This window comes from Trachypithecus francoisi, unplaced genomic scaffold (assembly GCF_009764315.1).
Source record: "Trachypithecus francoisi isolate TF-2019V2 unplaced genomic scaffold, Tfra_2.0 Lachesis_group17, whole genome shotgun sequence".
In the NCBI taxonomy this organism is placed as follows: domain Eukaryota; kingdom Metazoa; phylum Chordata; class Mammalia; order Primates; family Cercopithecidae; genus Trachypithecus; species Trachypithecus francoisi.
In genome coordinates, this window is record NW_022681462.1 from 63,220,102 (window position 1) to 63,237,534 (window position 17,433).

Here is a 17,433-nt window from a genome sequence, read left to right on the forward strand (position 1 = left end):
GGAATGAAATTCTGACATGTTACAACACAGATGAATCTTGATGCCATTATTTTAAGTGAATTAAGTCATTCACTAAAGGACAAACCCTGTATGATTCCTCTTATATAAAATTCATAGAGCCTAGGCATGGCAGCTCACGCCTGTAATCCCAGCACTTTGGGAGGCCGAGATGGGAAGATTGCTTGAGCCCAGGAGTTTAAGACCAGCCTGGGCAACACAGGGAGAACCTGTCTCTACAAAAGAATTAAATTTTTTAAAAACGAAATTCATAGAGACAAAAGTAGAATGGTAGTTACCAGGGACTGGGAGAAGGGGAGATTGTGGAATTACTGCTTAATGGGTAGAGTTTCAGTCTGGGGAGATGAAAAAGTTCTAGAGATGGATGGTGGTGATGGTTGCACAACAATATAAATGTACTTGATGTCACTGAATTTTATACTTAAAATACATAAAACATTATATATGTTTTACCATGATAAAAAATATTTTAAAATAGTGGAGGATTTTTGGTAATAATTCATGAAGGTAGTTCTAAAAATGAGTGATGTGTCAATATTTGAATTTATTATCTCATATGTTAATATCATCTCAAGTATAAGCTCTGCAAGTAATAACTTTTGTTTTGTCTCATTTTTTAGTTTTTAATTTTTATTTTTTAGAGACAGGGTCTCACTACGTTGCCGCCAGGCTGGTCTCGAACTCCTTAGCTCATGTAATCCTCCTGCCTCAGTCTCCAGGGCACCCAGGACTACAAGCATAGGCCACCTCACCAAGCTTGTTTTTGTTTCTTTATACCCAAGACCAGATCAAAGAAGGCCTTAGAATAATACTATGTACATAATACTGGTCATGAATAACGTGCAAACAAGTGAAACCCACTACATATGTGGATTTATAAAATATTTGTTATTAAGTCTGAGAAATAAGAGAACATACAGGATTGCTATTTATCAATATCACATTAATTTAAAAAATTTATGATGTCCAGCTACTAACACTGTAAAGAGCAGACTAGATTTAAACGAAGAAGTTTCTAGTTTAATTCGCATAGATCATTTACTTGAACACATATTAAAACCTTAATAAAACCTGTTTTCAAATATTACTACAATGGGACAAATTCTTTCCTTCTCTCAAGTTTTAAGGGGACTCCTCTTTTACCTCACCCTTACAAATTCTTTATTCTTCTGTCTGGAAAACAAACAAAACAAAACCCTCAGTTAAAGACCACACCTTTGTAATCATTATACAAATCTTACCTTTTTATTCAAATTTTATCTCTTAAATTCCATTACATTGGTAAAAACGACTAGATTTAAAATATCAGCTCTAGTTTCCCCAAAACAAAAAGACTGCATTCAACATGGTTTGTTTCTTGATCCTAATAAAATCTCTTTTAACCTTGCCATGCTCTGAATCTAAGTTCTCATGAATTCAGATTATCTAACCTTTAAATCAAAATGTTTCTTGTCCTTTGGGTTTTCCTTTTTCCTTTATTGTGGTGTTTTTTGGTATCAATAAGTGCCTGTCTAAAAGAACAACAGCACTGAACTACAGTCGACTGTCTTTTGAAGCTAAAATATGTAACAACACTCTGAAATACTACCAATCCCCAATGATCTTCTTAAAACACGGTCCCCAAATTTGTGCTTTCATAACCTACATGTAGCCACAATATACAGTAACACAGAGTGCTTTCAAAATAGCCTATAACCTGTTTTTTATTGGTTTGCTTTTCATCTTTTAAAAAGTAAAATTATTCAAACAGAAAAACTATCTAAAAATTAGGCAATTTTGATCAAGTTTGAAGAAACAGAAGCAGATAAGAATAGCTAACTGCATTAGTAGTTTCTGTCCTACATTGTTTCTGTTTTGATTAGTATCAAAAATAATAAACACCAATTTAGTTCTGACTGCACAGAAGGAATACTTCCCCATGTAAATGAATAGATATCTCTGTTATGATAAGATTCAGATAATAGTATTTTTGTAAAGTTCCTGGAATGTAATTGTTTGAAAGAAGATGATAAATCTATTCCTCTAACAGATTTAGTATTGCCACTGGGATTTCATCATAGTTCAGTCATAAATTAATTGCACAGTAGATTTATTCATCTATCATTCTCCCATAACAAGTCTGATCATGATTGCTTTGTATGTCTCCATTTGGCACACTGGGGTTTTATTCATTTAACAGGATTATTTATTAATCAGGCATTTATTGAAGAGAGTTTAAAGAAACTCAATGGGTCTGATACAAAGTGCATTAGATCTATCATTAGGATTATTTTTATTTCAGACATTCATTTAAATGGACCTCATTGTATTTGGGGGAAATATTACTTATAAGATGGATATTTTCTCTTAAATACATTTATCCTGGCTTTATGAAATACCTGATATGGGGATAATCTAGTTAAAAAGAAAAAAATTAACTATGTAGCATCTCTATGAATTTGGTATTTAGAGAAAAAAGGCTAAGTTAATATCCGATAAAGGAATAATCCTAGTTAAGAAATAAAATCCTCCTTGATCCAAATGGCAACTTAAAAAAAAGGCAACCAACAACTATAAAAACTCCTTACACAAATAAAATCTGCCAGTTGCTATAAAATCCACATCATCAGACTGATATGCCAGTTTGCCTTATACTAGAAAAAAATTGTCATTGCAACAAAGAGCATTTTATTTGAGGACTAAATGAGTAATGACTGCACTTGAAGCTAATGCACAGAGGAAATTGAGGACAGAGGACTGGCGATGACTAGGGCCCAAGCTTCCCTTGATAACCACCCTTCCTGAGCATTCTAACTTCCATCTATCATGCCAGCTACTACCTCCACAAAGAGAGAAAGACAGGACACTGAGAAAAGGGAGGGAATGAGAGATAATAAGAGAGGCAGGGACAAAGGAAAATCATGGAATCTGAGAGTTGGAAGACATTTCACAGAACTACTGAAGGAGAATGACAATAGTAATAGTACACAGATTGGAAATGTAAGGTTATTAAACAAAAACTCATTTTTAAAACAAAAAAAAGGAAATGATTTTCAGAATCATTTGCAATGAATGTATTCCATTGGATTACATATGCAAATTTAGTGAAATAACTCCTAGAAAATAGCCATTCCTATAATACGCTGTAAGAAGCCCATGATATTTGCATCTTGATTTATAGACCTTTACCATGTAAGCAGAAATATTGCAAGTAACTGAACTTAGAACTTTTGAAAATGAAAAACATTTATTTTGAAGAAGTGAGATGATATTATCACCAGTTATTAATAGTTTTCCTATTGAGTTGTCTCTAGGTACAATTGTTCCATGAATAAAAATCACAGGACAGCATGATTTTTATTCATGAGGCAGAGTCTCTCAGAGCACACACTTAAGTTTGGGGCTCTACCTGTCTAGCATTAACCCGAACAATCCAGAAACTGAGAAGTGGTGGCCAGAGCCGTCAGGTGGAATTCTGACACTGCCCTAGAGACTGACATTCCAATCACTGCCATTGCATCTAAGTCAAGACTTGACCCTTGTAACTTGGAAATGTAGCTTACATGCTCCCACTTCTCTTCCACTGCCATATCCCTTGTTCCTGTTTTCTGGTCTGGGCTTCTGCACTAGCTTCCACAGGGCCTCTCAGAGCCCACACCCTATTCTAACCCTAGTCTTTTGTGCCCTCTGTAAGGAGGGGCTGCACATGTCACTTCCCCAGCTTTGTACGTTCAATGTCTTCCTATTGTTTTTAGGATAAAGGCAAAAACCCCTGCCATGTCCATGAAGTGCTGCACAGTCTGACCCCTTCTCCTTCCTCTCCTGTTATGCTGACCTGCTTTAGCCAGGGTGGCCTTTTCAGACCTTCAGTTCCTCTAAAACCAATCTCCTTGCTACCTGTCAGGCTCATGTGACATATCCAATCCAGCCATCAGTCAGTGGCATATTAAAATGCTCTCCACAGGACCACAGAGCTGTGGGTGACTTCTGCATGGACATGATGTTTGCTGAGCAAGAATACTCATATTTCTCCCCTAAGCTCAGAGCAACAGCTATCAACTGTGATCGAAAAATTATGTTCATTGAGGAGAGTCTGGAAACATCTTGCTGTTCTCCTATGGAAGTCCTTGTAATAGAGTAAGGGAAAATACACAATACATATACACTTTTGAGTAACAGTTTCCAGACAAATGCACTGATGAAAGTAGGGTCCCATTTGGAGGAAGCTCAATTCAGGCTCAGCTTGTTTTGCTTGTTTTGCTCATTTCAGGACTTTGCCTATGCTCTTCCTATTGTTTAGAACACTTTGCCCTACTTCTTCATCTCTCTCTCCAGTGCGTCCTTCAGATTTATGCTTGACTGTTACTTCCTCAGGATTGCATGCTTTGATCACCCACCCCCACCCTGGCCCCTGGCAAAGTTAGAGCTCCTTATTATAAGCTCTAAGAGCGACCCTTATCATAACTGCAAATAAACAATTAATCTTGGTCCCCAGGACTTACTTGTAAATAAGAGCAGGAATAGCATTTTATCTCATTCACCAGTTTCCCCAGTACTAAGTAAGCATGTGATAAATACCTGCTGAATGAAGGACTCTCGATCCAAAGGAGCAGTTACTGTTAACTTTGAAATCAGCTTCTATGGCTGAGCTGTTGAAGAAACATTGTTAATGCCTAGTTTGGCTCCCAAATTTTGGATTCTGCCAAAAGTTGTGCTAGCAGGATGTGACAGGGCAACAGACATAACTGCAAAAGAAACCTGACAAGGAAAAGCCTCGCTTTTTATCTTCTTTCAATTCTCATCCTTCCCATATCTGTCTCTGTCAAATGGCAGTCTTTTGCTTCCAGAAAACAAGCTGAGCCCTGAACTGAGCTTCCTCCAAATGGGACCCTACTTTCATCAGTGCATTTGTATGGAAACTGTTACTCAAAAGTGTATGTGTTTTTCCCTTACTCTATTACAAAGGATTGACATGGGAGAGAAGCAAGATGTTTCAAGAGTCTCTTGAATGAACATAATTTTTCTATCATAGTTGATAGCTGTTGCTCTGTGCTTAGGGCAGAAATATGAGTATTCCTGCTCAGCAAAGATCATGTCCATGCAGAGGTCACCCACTGCTCTGTGGTCCCGTGGAGAGTATTTTAATATGCCACTGACTGATGGCTGGATTGCATATGTGACATAAGCCCAACAGAGGGAGTGAATTAACGTTAATTAGGACAATCTGAGCATTATTTGGATAACCCAAGGCTGAACCAATACTACTGAAAGAACTGCAGAAAAATTACTGTTCCTCCATTATATCATGCCAGTAATTCCATACTGAGAATGCTAGATCTGACATTCTTTACAAACCTACACAAGAATCCCTTGGTCAACTGATAATTCTCATAAGCAGAACTTGCTTCTGAAATACTGATTCCTATGGTAGCTATTCTTTTCCCCCAAGCTTCTGAATTGGGCTATACAATGACACCCGAATTCTGCTGCTACTACTACAACTACTACTGTTTAACCATAGACTCTTATACTCCCTGAGAAATATTTACAGATCAGAGCCCAACTCCCCAAAAACACATTAACAGTAATCCTTGTTATAAGCATAAGAGACTGTGTCAATTGAAATGTTTTTACAGGTATGTTTTCAGGTTATCTTAATTTTTTTAAATTAAAAGCTTCCTTTAACTTGTTATTCTTACATAATTCCTCAAACGCATCCACTCATAAATGTCAGGCAGGGTTCTCAGCTTGTCAGTTGAGAGGCCTAGATTTGTTTCAATTCTGCCACAACTTCTTAACCTCCTTCCTATGGCTAATTTTTTTTAAAAAAATGATGTCAACATCATGTTTCACTGCTGTGGCAAAGAGGGCTGCTAGATCCTTCCGCCATCAACTAGAAGCCCCCACGGTGGCCTTATAGCTCATAGGCCTTTAGGGCAGCCCCTCTGTGAGTCAAACAATAGTTCACATACGATCCAGCAGCCTGACTGAAAAGAAATTCCAAATTCTGTCCCAAAGGACTAATTGAACTTAGCAATTTCTTCTTTTTCATAAAAAAATACTTGTAGTACCTTTTTGTAATACAACAATAAGCTACCATGTGGATTTCTGCAGAATTCTGGAACAAAGCCAAAGCAACAATAGCTCTTTTTCTTTAGGAATAAGACCCACATGTCAAAATTTATCTAGAAACTCAATTTGGCTTGCTGCTTCATCATGCTAGGAGAATAACTACAAAATTATATTACTGTTCATTATGTCCAGGGGGATCCCAATTTATTACGATTCATGCCAGAGTAGTACAGTAGCCTTAGCAATGGCTCTTGCTGTATAGAGATGTGCCAGTTTTGTAATAGTTATGAGTAGATCATAATACTATACTTGGTTTTTGCAAATGTTTAATTGACATAAAATATTCAACAGCTGGTAGAGATCATTTGTAATCCTCAATTACTTTTCAGCACCATCTAATCTACCCCACAGATTTACAAGCCACGTACACATGCATGTGCAGTTACACAAACACATGTTGTGGCACGACAAAACAATATTGGAGGGCAAGCGACATCTGTGTGAAAAGATCTGAAATAGCATCATCAACTTTAGAGCAGTCAGCCTTCCTATTTATTTTTAGGGTCAAAATAGTAATACCTGGGGCAAGACCAGTAATTGATCACTTGTGAATAAGACAATGGGGAAACCCTTTAAAACAATGGTTTTGGCTCCACAAAGAATCACCCGGGGAGTTTTTTGTTTGTTTGTTTGTTTTTAATTCCAGACTCAGACTACTCTCCAGGTCACTTAGATCAGATTCTCTGAGTAGGATCCAGGCATCATTTTTTTGTTTTGTTTTATTTTGTTTTGTAGCTCACGTTGTGTACATGTACCCTAGAACTTAAAGTATAATAATAATAAAAAAAAGAAACTAATGACTATATACTCTCCCTTGATATTATGATCTTTACTGTTTTTTCCCACAAGACAGTGTCAGAAGCACAAATGGTAATATCTACATAATGCAAAACAATAACACTATTAAAATAATATTGTCAAAGACAATTTAATCACACTGAAAATATTCATGGTATATTTTGAAGTAAAAAAAAAGTCAGGTTATAGAACAGTACAGGTAGTATAATCCATTTTTTAATAAAGAAACAAAAATTTTTATATACACCTATGGGAAATATATCCCAAAGAGATAAGAGTAGATACCTCTAAGTGGTGGGATTGTAGGATGATTTTTATAATAATAATTAAAAAATTAATTCAATACAAGTAAGCCCTGTAAGTTTTAACTTAATCTCTCAGCCTTATTTTTCTCTTCCATAAAATAGGAATAATACTACTATGGCACAGGATTGTTGGTTAGATCAAATAATGTAATGTCTGTTAAAAAAGAAAAAACCTTTACATATTGTGAAATATATACTTAGTTATCATTTTCTCCATATCTTACCACAAATACCACCAGTACTCAGAGAGTAAGGTCCTCTTAAGCAGGGGAGGCAGATGGGAATATGATATTAAGAGCATGGCTTTGGGCCGGGCACTGTGGCTCACGCCTGTAATCCCAGCACCTTCGAAGACACAGGCGGGTGAATTACTTGAGGTCAGGAGTTTGAGACCAGCCTGGCCAACATGCTGAAACCCTGTCTCTACTAAAAATACAAGAATTAGCTGGGTGTGGTGGTGGGCACCTGTAATCCTAGCTACTCAGGAGGCTGAGGCAGGAGAATTGTTTGAATCCAGGAGACGGAGGTTGCAGTGAACTGAGATTGTGTCACTGCACTCCAGCCTGGGTGACAGAGTGAGATTCCATCTCAAAAAAAAGAAGAGTATGGCTTTGAAGATATGGCTTACTAGCTATGTGACCTTAGGCAAGTTACCAACCTCTCTAAGCCTTGGTTTCCTCATCTGTGAAATAGAAATAATAATACTTACCTCCCAGGGCTGTTGTGTGAATTAAGTAAGTTAATACTTGTATTTGGCATATAATGAAAGCTCATAAAGTGTTTGCTATTATTGTTGTTAATGGTTATGCTTCTGTTGTAATAATAATTATAATATTAAGTAAATGGATTAGAAAAGAAAGAAGGGTAAACAGAGACTGTGGATAGTGCCAAGAAAAATAGAATTTGTTTCTTGTAAAAACTGCCCTGGATCTGAAATTCTGATGTAGAACACAGAGTAGAATAGGAAGGGGGGCATGGCTGTTAGCCCCTCTCACTGGCTCACCACATCAGAGGACTCTACTCAAAGACAGCAGCTGGGTGGCAAGTTACAAAGCCCCTGGCAGAATACCCCAATAAACCTCCTACCCAGTTTCCAAGCATCAGCTTGATCTTCTATTTTCATTTTGTACAAGTTCACCACCTGTCACAAGCAAGTCCACCACCACAGCTGCTTCACACCACCACCATCATTCTGAAGGGAGGCTCACTTTTTTCTCCCTCTTATATTCTCCAGCCCTGTCCAGGGCTCACTTCCCTACTTGGCCATCGCCTAGTGATTTCCTTGACCTTTCCTAACCCATCCATGTCCTCAGAGACTCTTACAGATAATTCCACCTCCTTGTCCATTCAGCAGTATCAGATCTACTTTATTTTCTCTATCAGAAATGAGTGAGGGGATCCAGTGTGACCAGATCTTAAGGTCCCTCATCAATGTCGTAGGTGCTACTTGCTCTAAACCCCATAATATTGCTTTCTGTCTATCTATAGCTTAAGCTGGCAGATTGAAAAACTCCTAATGAGAGATATCATTCACCTCCTGAAAAGGGAGCAGAACATGTGTGACAAAAAACTAGCTGAATTGATTGAGAGTAAATGGGAATATTAATAAAAAGGCCTACAGGTATGACTTAGAAGAATTATATTAGGAAATGTCACCAGGTCATCCCAAGCGAAAGCAACAAGGAAAAGAAAGTCACATGCTTATATATCAATTCATAGTGATGAATAGTAAGTAAACTGTATGTTAAAAACATATTTATCTACGTAAAAATCAAACACAAGGAAAGAAAAAGTGGAGATTAAGAAAGGAAAACAGTAATGGTAGTCTTGTGGAAGTATGTATACTACAAACCACCAGCTAGATGGAGAATTCAGATAATCTATTTCTTTTTTTTTTTTTTTTTGAGGCGGAGTCTTGCTCTGTCGCCCAGGCTGGAGTGCAGTGGCCGGATCTCAGCTCACTGCAAGCTCCGTCTCCCGGGTTCCCGCCATTCTCCTGCCTCAGCCTCCCAAGTAGCTGGGACTACAGGCGCCCGCCACCTCGCCCGGCTAGTTTTTTGTATATTTAGTAGAGACGGGGTTTCACTGTGTTCGCCAGGATGGTCTCGATCTCCTGACCTTGTGATCCGCCCGTCTCGGCCTCCCAAAGTGCTGGGATTACAGGCTTGAGCCACCGCGCCCAGCCCAGATAATCTATTTCTAAGTCTAGATACAAAACCATCATTTTGGTAAGATATAGTAATGCTGAGGAGCTTCACCTCACCCGGTGTATGCTGTCAAGTTGGTAGGAACCTACAAAACACAGTGTCAGAAAGGCTAAATTCCAGAATGCTGAGGCATGCAAGAAGAAAGAAAAAAAATGATAAAGATTATAAGAAGGTTGTTTGGAATAAGAAGACAAACAAGAATGTTACAAAACCAGTGGTCAGGCCATATGACATAATAATAAAGGGTGACAGGAAGGCAGCAGTACTTATCAATTCCTGTTTTGCTTAGATTTAATTTTCTCTCTGGAAATGGCAGAACAAGAATCAAAAAGAAAGACCCAAAGACCCATCTAAGGTGTAAGATAGTAGGAAAACAGCATGAAGTCACTTCAAGTGAATCCAAGCTCAGACAAATTACACCCCAGGGTACTGAAAGAACTTGAGGGCAAGTGTGCAAAATCAATATTAGTAACTTTGAGAAATCCCAAAGAATGGGGGAGCTGCCAGGAAAATGGAGATGGGCATAGGCTTTGTTCAGATGATTTTTAAGGATAAAATTAAATTAGGTTAACTATTGTCCAAAGAGCTTAAATATACTACCTCAAACTATATAATATTAGATATTAATAAATGAGAGCATGCTTTTTTTCTTTTTAGACTGATCAATCAGGCTATCATTAGAAGGATGCCACCTGCTGGGCATGGTGGCTCCCGCCTATAATCCCAGCACTTTGGAAGGTCAAGGCAGGAGGATTGCTTGAGGCCAGAAGTTTGAGACCTGCCTGGGCAATACAGCAAGACACTGCCTCTAGGAAAAAAAAAAATTAAAAAGTTAGCCGAGCATAGTGGTATGCCCCTGTGGTCCTAGCTACTTAGGCGGCTGAGTGGGAGGATTGCTTGAGCCCAGGAGTGAGCTATGATCATGTCACTGCACTCCAGTCTGAGCAATAAAGTGAGGACCCTATCTCTAAAAGAAAATAAATAAATTTTTAAAAACAAGTATGTTAGAGTATCTCTTAGTTCCAAGAAGACATTTAGCTAAGCCTCAGATAGATTCTTACGGACAAAACTAAGAAAAACTGGCCAAGTCAGTTGATGGATGTCAGTTTTTCCTAACAGAAACTCAGTGTGTTGTGTTTAGCTCTAGCCTATTTAAATATTTTATTGACAACTTGAAAAGAGACTTCAAAGGCAAACTTACACATTTCCTAATAGCCAAAGCAAGAGGGCTAGTTAATAATACAGATGATGAATAAAGATTTGAATTGACTTTGATTGGCATAAAATGAGTTTAAAAACCAATATTGGCCGGGCACGGTGGCTCAAGCCTGTAATCCCAGCACTTTGGGAGGCCGAGACGGGTGGATCACGAGGTCAGGAGATCGAGACCATCCTGGCTAACACGGTGAAACCCCGTCTCTACTAAAAATACAAAAACTAGCCGGGCGAGGTGGCGGGCGCCTGTAGTCCCAGCTACTCGGGAGGCTGAGGCAGGAGAATGGCGTAAACCCGGGAGGCGGAGCTTGCAGTGAGCTGAGATCCGGCCACTGCACTCCAGTCCGGGCGACAGAGCGAGACTCCGCCTCAAAAAAAAAAAAAAAAAAAAAAAACAAAAAACAATATTATTCAAAGTCAACATAAAAATGAGTTTAAAAACCAATATTATTCAAAGTCAACATAAAAATGAGTTTAAAAACCAGTATTATTCAAAGTCAAATGAAATTTAGAAGGTCAAAACATAGAGAAGCTTATTTATCTTAAACAAAAAATTAAGTCCCATGTACAAATTGGAGAAGACCTAGTTTGCTAGCAGTTCAAATAAAAAATGTGATTTTGAATAGTCCTAAAGTACTTTATCATGAACCAATTATGTAAATTTAAATCATTAACTGTTTCAGGCATTGGGCTAGACTCTTTTCCCTCCTCCATAATTATCCTCCAGTAAGTAGATAGAGGGGTTAGCTCTACAGACATACTAGTCTGCTCAACTAGACCCCGTGTAAGACACATCTTTCAAAGGGATAACAGATTTGGTAGAGAACAGGGTGAAAAATCCAAAGACCACATTAAAATAATAGGTTAGGTAAAACAGAAATTCTTAGTTTGAAGGAATAAAGATTTACAAAAGTCATGAGAGTTGTCATGAAATACTTGAAAGACTGTCATGAAAATAAGGCGGTGCTCTAGAGAGCAGAGCAAAGAATGTACACTATCACCGAGAGGAACATATAGGCTCTTGATGAAGAACATTTCTTCACACCTTGACAGTTTAACTGTGGACCACCTTAAAAGTAATGCACTTCCTGTTAGTGAAGATGCTCACAAGTCTGTGACAGATGCTCTCAGAGGAGTTCCTCAACTGGAGGGGAAGCTGCAATAGATGACTATACAGTCCCTTCCAACACCATCATTTCGTGATTCTGCAAATAGTGTGTCCTAATTAAAACAGCACCACCACTAAGTTGTGTCCCTAATCCAGTAGTGTTCAAATTGGATAGCTTTTGTGGTTCTAAGCCTTTGAAGAATCACCTGCTGTAGAAACTGGGAATTAATTTTATTTTGGATTCTAGATAGATAGATAGATAGACAGACAGATAGATAGACAGACAGATAATGTCTGTCTATCTATCTATACACACACACACATTTTTCAAACTTTTATTTTAGGTTCAGGGGGTATGTATTCAGGTTTGTTACATGAGTAATTTGGGTGTCACTAAGGTTTGGTGTACAAATAATCCCATCACCAAGGTAGTGAACATAGTACCCAATAGTTAGTTTTTGAACCCTCACTTCTCTTCCACATCCCACCCCAGGAGCCCCAAGTGTCTATTGTTCTCATCTTTGAGTCTGTGTGCACTCAGTGTTTATCTCCCACTTATAAGTGAGAACATGTGATATTTGGTTTTCTGTTCTGGCATTAATTTGCTTAGGCTATCCATGTTGCTGTAAAGGACATGATTTCCTTCTTTTTGATGCCTGTATAGTATTCCATGGGCATATGTACCACATTTTCCTTATCCAATCCACCTCTGAGAATTAATTAATTTGTCTCTCTGAACTCTATCTATTGAAGACAGATTTCTGCCTTAGGAACTATCTTTTGAGGCTACAACAGATGATAAAAGCATTCCCTGCATATTCCCATATATGTAAATTGGTCCACCCAAGGTCTAAACTTAGCAAGTACCAAGGAAACTGGGGCAACGCAATAGAGCTCTTAGAAAACTGACAATTATCCAGGCACAGTGGCTCACTCTTGTAATCTTAGAACTTTGGGAGGCCAAGGCAAGAGGCTCACTTGAGCTCAGGAGTTCAAGACCAGCCTGGGCAACATAGCAAGATGCCATCTGTACAAAAAATTTAAAAAATTAGCTGAGTGTGGTGGTGGGTACTCAGGAGGCTGAGGCAGAAGGATCACTTGAGCCCAGGAGTTTGAGGCTGCAGTGAGCTATAATGACATCACTGTACTCCAGCCTGGGTGACAGAGCAAGATCTCATCAAATGAATCAATGAATGAATGAACAAATGATGAATGAACAAATAAATAAAACTCACAATAGTATTGCAGTTGATCATCCCTGGGTGAAACTCATTTGTAAGTTTTCTTTTAATGCCAATCAGGGTCCTGATAACAGATATTTCAAACTGACTGACATGTGGGGTGGGGAGGGGAGACCAACCTAATTGATACAGAGCAGAGAGCAATGGTTAATCTTAAACTTCCTCCTTTGTCTATTCCTTATATTTTAAAAATAGCAACATGAAATTAGAAAAATGTACAAAATAATACAAAGTGCCTTAAAAATAATTTCTCCACAAAAAGTGATCACCTCCTGGTAACAAGAAAATGGACAAGGACTCAGAAATATGGTGCTAACCATTCTTCTATTTATTTAGAAACTTTTTTTCTCAAGCTTTTCTAAAGAGATTATTACTGCTGTTACTGTTTCTATTTCACACACAGAAGAAGGGAGGAAGGAAAGGAAGGCAAGGAGGGAGGAAAGAAGGAAAAAATAAGTTAATTGACTTGTTCAAGACATTCCCTCAGGTCAAGATGAGGAGCAACACCACCAGACCATTCCACTAATATTCCCCTTCCTCAAAAAAGGACTGCCCTCTCAACAAAGAAACCAACCAAAGGCCTGCCGTTATAGTACCACAAAATTAACTGCCTTCTCAAGCACTGCTTATTTTTGTTTCCTATTTGTTTCATGTGTTAAGTCTTATTTCCTCAAATAAGAGAATGTACTAACATTTTTAAATGGAAAAAAAAAAAAAAAAAGCCTGAAACAAAAGTAGAAAATGTACCAGAGGTTTATCTTTCAGCTCCATCCTCCCACAGAGCTAGGAGTAAGATTAAAGTGATGGCAGAAAGAGGACACAGTTAGTACCAATATCATTTCTAGTGGACATTTCTCTGACAAATGATCCTTGGAAACCACATTATCATTAATTATGAATGAATCCTATGTCTAGAAAAGTTAATAAGGCATTTCCTCAGTGAAAAGAGTTGAAGCAAACTACATAGGCGAAAGTAAAAAAGATGAAAGTTTTGCATGCTGTTGCATTCCAGCGGGGAGTGGCTAATGCCTGTGCATTTTCTCCCTGAAATAAATTTACATCATCCTCACTTGTATCAATTTTTAATTTTTTTTTTTTTTTTTTTTTTTTAGAAATGAGGTCTTACTATTTTGCCCAGGCTGGTCTCAAATTCCTGGGTTCAAGGGATCCTCCTGCTTCAGCCTCCCAAAGTGCTAGGATTACAGGCGTGAGCCACTGCGCCCAGCAGATTAGTCCTTTTAAAAAAAATTTTTTTTAAACTGGCTGGGCATGGTGGCTCATGCCTGTAATCCCAACACTTTGGGAGGCTGAGGCAGGTGGATCACCAGAGGTCAGGAGTTCGAGAACAGCCTGGACAACATGGTGAAACCCTGTCTCTACTAAAAATACAAAAATTAGTCAGGTGTGGTGGCAGCTACCTGTAATCCCAGCTACTTGGGAGACTGAGGCAAGAGAATCACTTGAACTCGGGAGGTGGAGGTTGCAGTGAGCTGAGATGGCGCCACTGTACTCCAGCCTGGGTGACAGAGCAAGACTCTGTCTCCAAAAAAAAAAAATGAATAAAAATAAAAAATAAATTGTAGGTATTTTAAAATAGCCTTTCACTTTGCAATGAAGATTCTACCTATAACACAGACAGGTACCACCCTGCATTCCCCTTTCTGCTGACCCATGTCTTGATTTTCCTTTACAGACAAGCTATACTGCCGCTCCTCCCATTCACTCACCTCTTAGCCCACTGCAATCTGGCTGCCACTCCTTCTTCCCTGCTGGAAGCCTCTCTGGCCAAAATCGATAATGACCTCTTTGTTGCTAAATTCAATGGACACTTTTCTGTCCCCATCCTAACCAAAAGCTCTGCAGGATTTGACATGGTTGGCCACTCTCTTGCTCTTGAAAGTTTCTCCTCCTTTGGTTTCTATGACAACAACTTCTGATTTTCCTCCTCTCTGGGCATTCCCTTTCAGTCTGTTTCAGTCTCTATACCCAGTCCTCAAATTAGTGATCACCAGGAATCTATCCTAAATTCCATTATATTCTTTCTTTATTCCTCTTCTTAATCTCGCCCACTCTCATGGCTTCAACTCCCATTCATTTGAAGATGACTTCCAAATCAATTTCTACAGATGAGAACTGTAGAAATTGATCCCTAGACCTTCTCAATACCAAAGTCCTATTGGGGAAGTTCTTCTAACTGTCCCACAGGCTCCACCCACTCAAAAATATCTACAATGGAACCCATCCTCCCTCCCCATCCTCACCCTAATCCATTCTTCCTGTAGTTCCTACTTCAGCAATACGTCAAACAAGCCAGAAACCGTGAGTCACATCTGACTCCCACCTGTCCCTTGTCCCTTATCCCACACTTTTGACAGCTTTCTAATCAATTTCCTTCTTCTCTATCCCTACCACCAATACCCCTAGTTTAAGGTCTCAATCGCTTTTTTATCTGAACCACGTCAACAGCTTCTGACTGGCTACCCTGCTCCAATCTATCCTCCATGAAAATATTGTAAAAATATGAATCTGAATGAAAAATGTAAATTATTGCCATGCTTTCAGACAAGACTGTGTAATATGGTTTCTACTTACTTCTCCTGTTTATTCTCTTGCTGCTGCCCCCTTTCTACCCTTTTCAGCAGTTCCGTGATCCCTCTCACCAAGGTCTTCCATACATGCAGTTTCCTCGAAACCATCCTATCTTCCCTAATCCCACCCTAACCAAAACTGCCTTCATCTGGTTACTTCTTATTCATCCATTCTGCTTTAAATATCTTATTTAACAGACCCTAGTGCAGTATTTATTGTGTTTTCATTTCATTTTATTTTGAGAGAGTCTCACTCTGTCACTCGGGCTGGAGTGCAGGATACAATTATGGTTCACTGCAGCCTTGACCTCTTGGGCTCAAGCAATTCTCCCACTTCAGCCTCCCAAATAGCTGGGTCTATAGGTATATGACACCACACCTGGGTAATTTTTTCATTTTTTATTTTGTAGAGACAAGGCCTAACTATGTTGCCAAGGCTGATCTTGACTTCCTGAGCTCAAGTGATCCTCCCAGCTCAGACTCCCAAGTAACTGGGACTATAGGCACATACCACTATATTCAACCAATTTTTTAAATTTTTGTAGGAACAGGGTCGCACTATGTTGCCCAGGCTGGTCTTGAACTCCTTGTTTCAAGCAATCCTTCTGTCTTGGCCTCCCAAACTGTTGGGATTACAGGCATGAGCCACTGTGTCCAGAGAATATTTATTGCCTATCAAGTACTGTTCTAAGGGCTGTATGAAACATGAAGCACAGAAAGGTCAAGTAACTTGTCCAAGACCACACAGTCAACAAGTGGCAAAGTCAGGATTTGAACCTAGGCAATCTGGGTTACTAGAAAGACTTTTGTGCTCACACACTACCCAGTACATACCTCTATCATAATGTTTAACTAACTACTGGATTTTCCTCCTCCCTTGTCTGTCTTGCTCACAAAACAGTCAGCTTCTCGGAGGTATAAACTCTATCTTAGTTGTCTTTGAATGTGTAATTCTTACCCCAGGAACTGCGACTGAACATACAGACATTAAATGTCTACTGAATGAATTAATGAGTTAGCAAAAGGTCATAACGGATAAAGCGAACATTTCTAAAACTGTGTTCTTGAAAGAGATAAACAGGCAGCCACTTCCTAAGATTCTCCATACTTCTTTACTTGCACGTCACTTAATACTAATGCCTACAACCTCTTTGTAAAATGTTCTGTTTTATAGAACCAGAATACTCAACAAAACAATAAAAGTAACCAATCAAAGCTACCTTATGAGAAGGATGTCATACATTTTAAATTCACTAAAATAGCTTCATTTGATAAATAATTCTTCTTATTTTAGTGGTAAAATTACAGTTAGAAATTCTGCTAGAGCCATGACAATAATTAGAATAGAGAGAAAAAGAATACAACAGTTGAATATCTTCCCATCCAATGTTGATTAGTCACAGAGAGGAAATGCCATTCTCAGAGCACATTTCTAATAACAACAAAAACATGGCCAAGTACAACGTCTCACAACTGTAATTCTAGCACTTTGGGAGGCTGAGTTGGGTAGATGGCTTGAGGCCAGAAATTCAAGATCAGCCTGGCCAATATGGCAAAATCCCATCTCTATTAAAAATACAAAAATTAGCAGGGCGTGGTGGCGCATGCCTATAGCCCCAGCTACTCAGGAGGCTTAGACACAAGAATCACTTGAATCCAGGAGGTGGAGGTTACAGTAAGCCAAGATTGCGCTACTGCACTCCAGCTTGGGTGACAGAGTGAGACTCTGTCTCAAAAAAAAAAAAAAAAAAAATGTGTCTCACTCTGAATGAAAAGATGTCATACATATCCTCTTAATGGATAAAACTATATATAACAGAGATTAAAAGTCAATTTAGAGCA

At 38.7% G+C, this 17,433-nt stretch overlaps 1 protein-coding gene across 1 annotated transcript in view; it reads right to left on the reverse strand.

Moving 5' to 3' along the window:
* Window positions 1–1,127: 1,127 nt before the first annotated feature.
* Window positions 1,128–17,433, reverse strand: part of LOC117062375 (calmodulin-lysine N-methyltransferase-like) — a 224,159-nt gene continuing 207,853 nt past the window's right edge. The window contains exon 4 of the mRNA XM_033175838.1: window positions 1,128–1,191. Coding sequence (XP_033031729.1) covers window positions 1,169–1,191 — 23 coding nt within the window. The 3' untranslated portion in view covers window positions 1,128–1,168. The remainder of the gene's footprint in view (window positions 1,192–17,433) is intronic.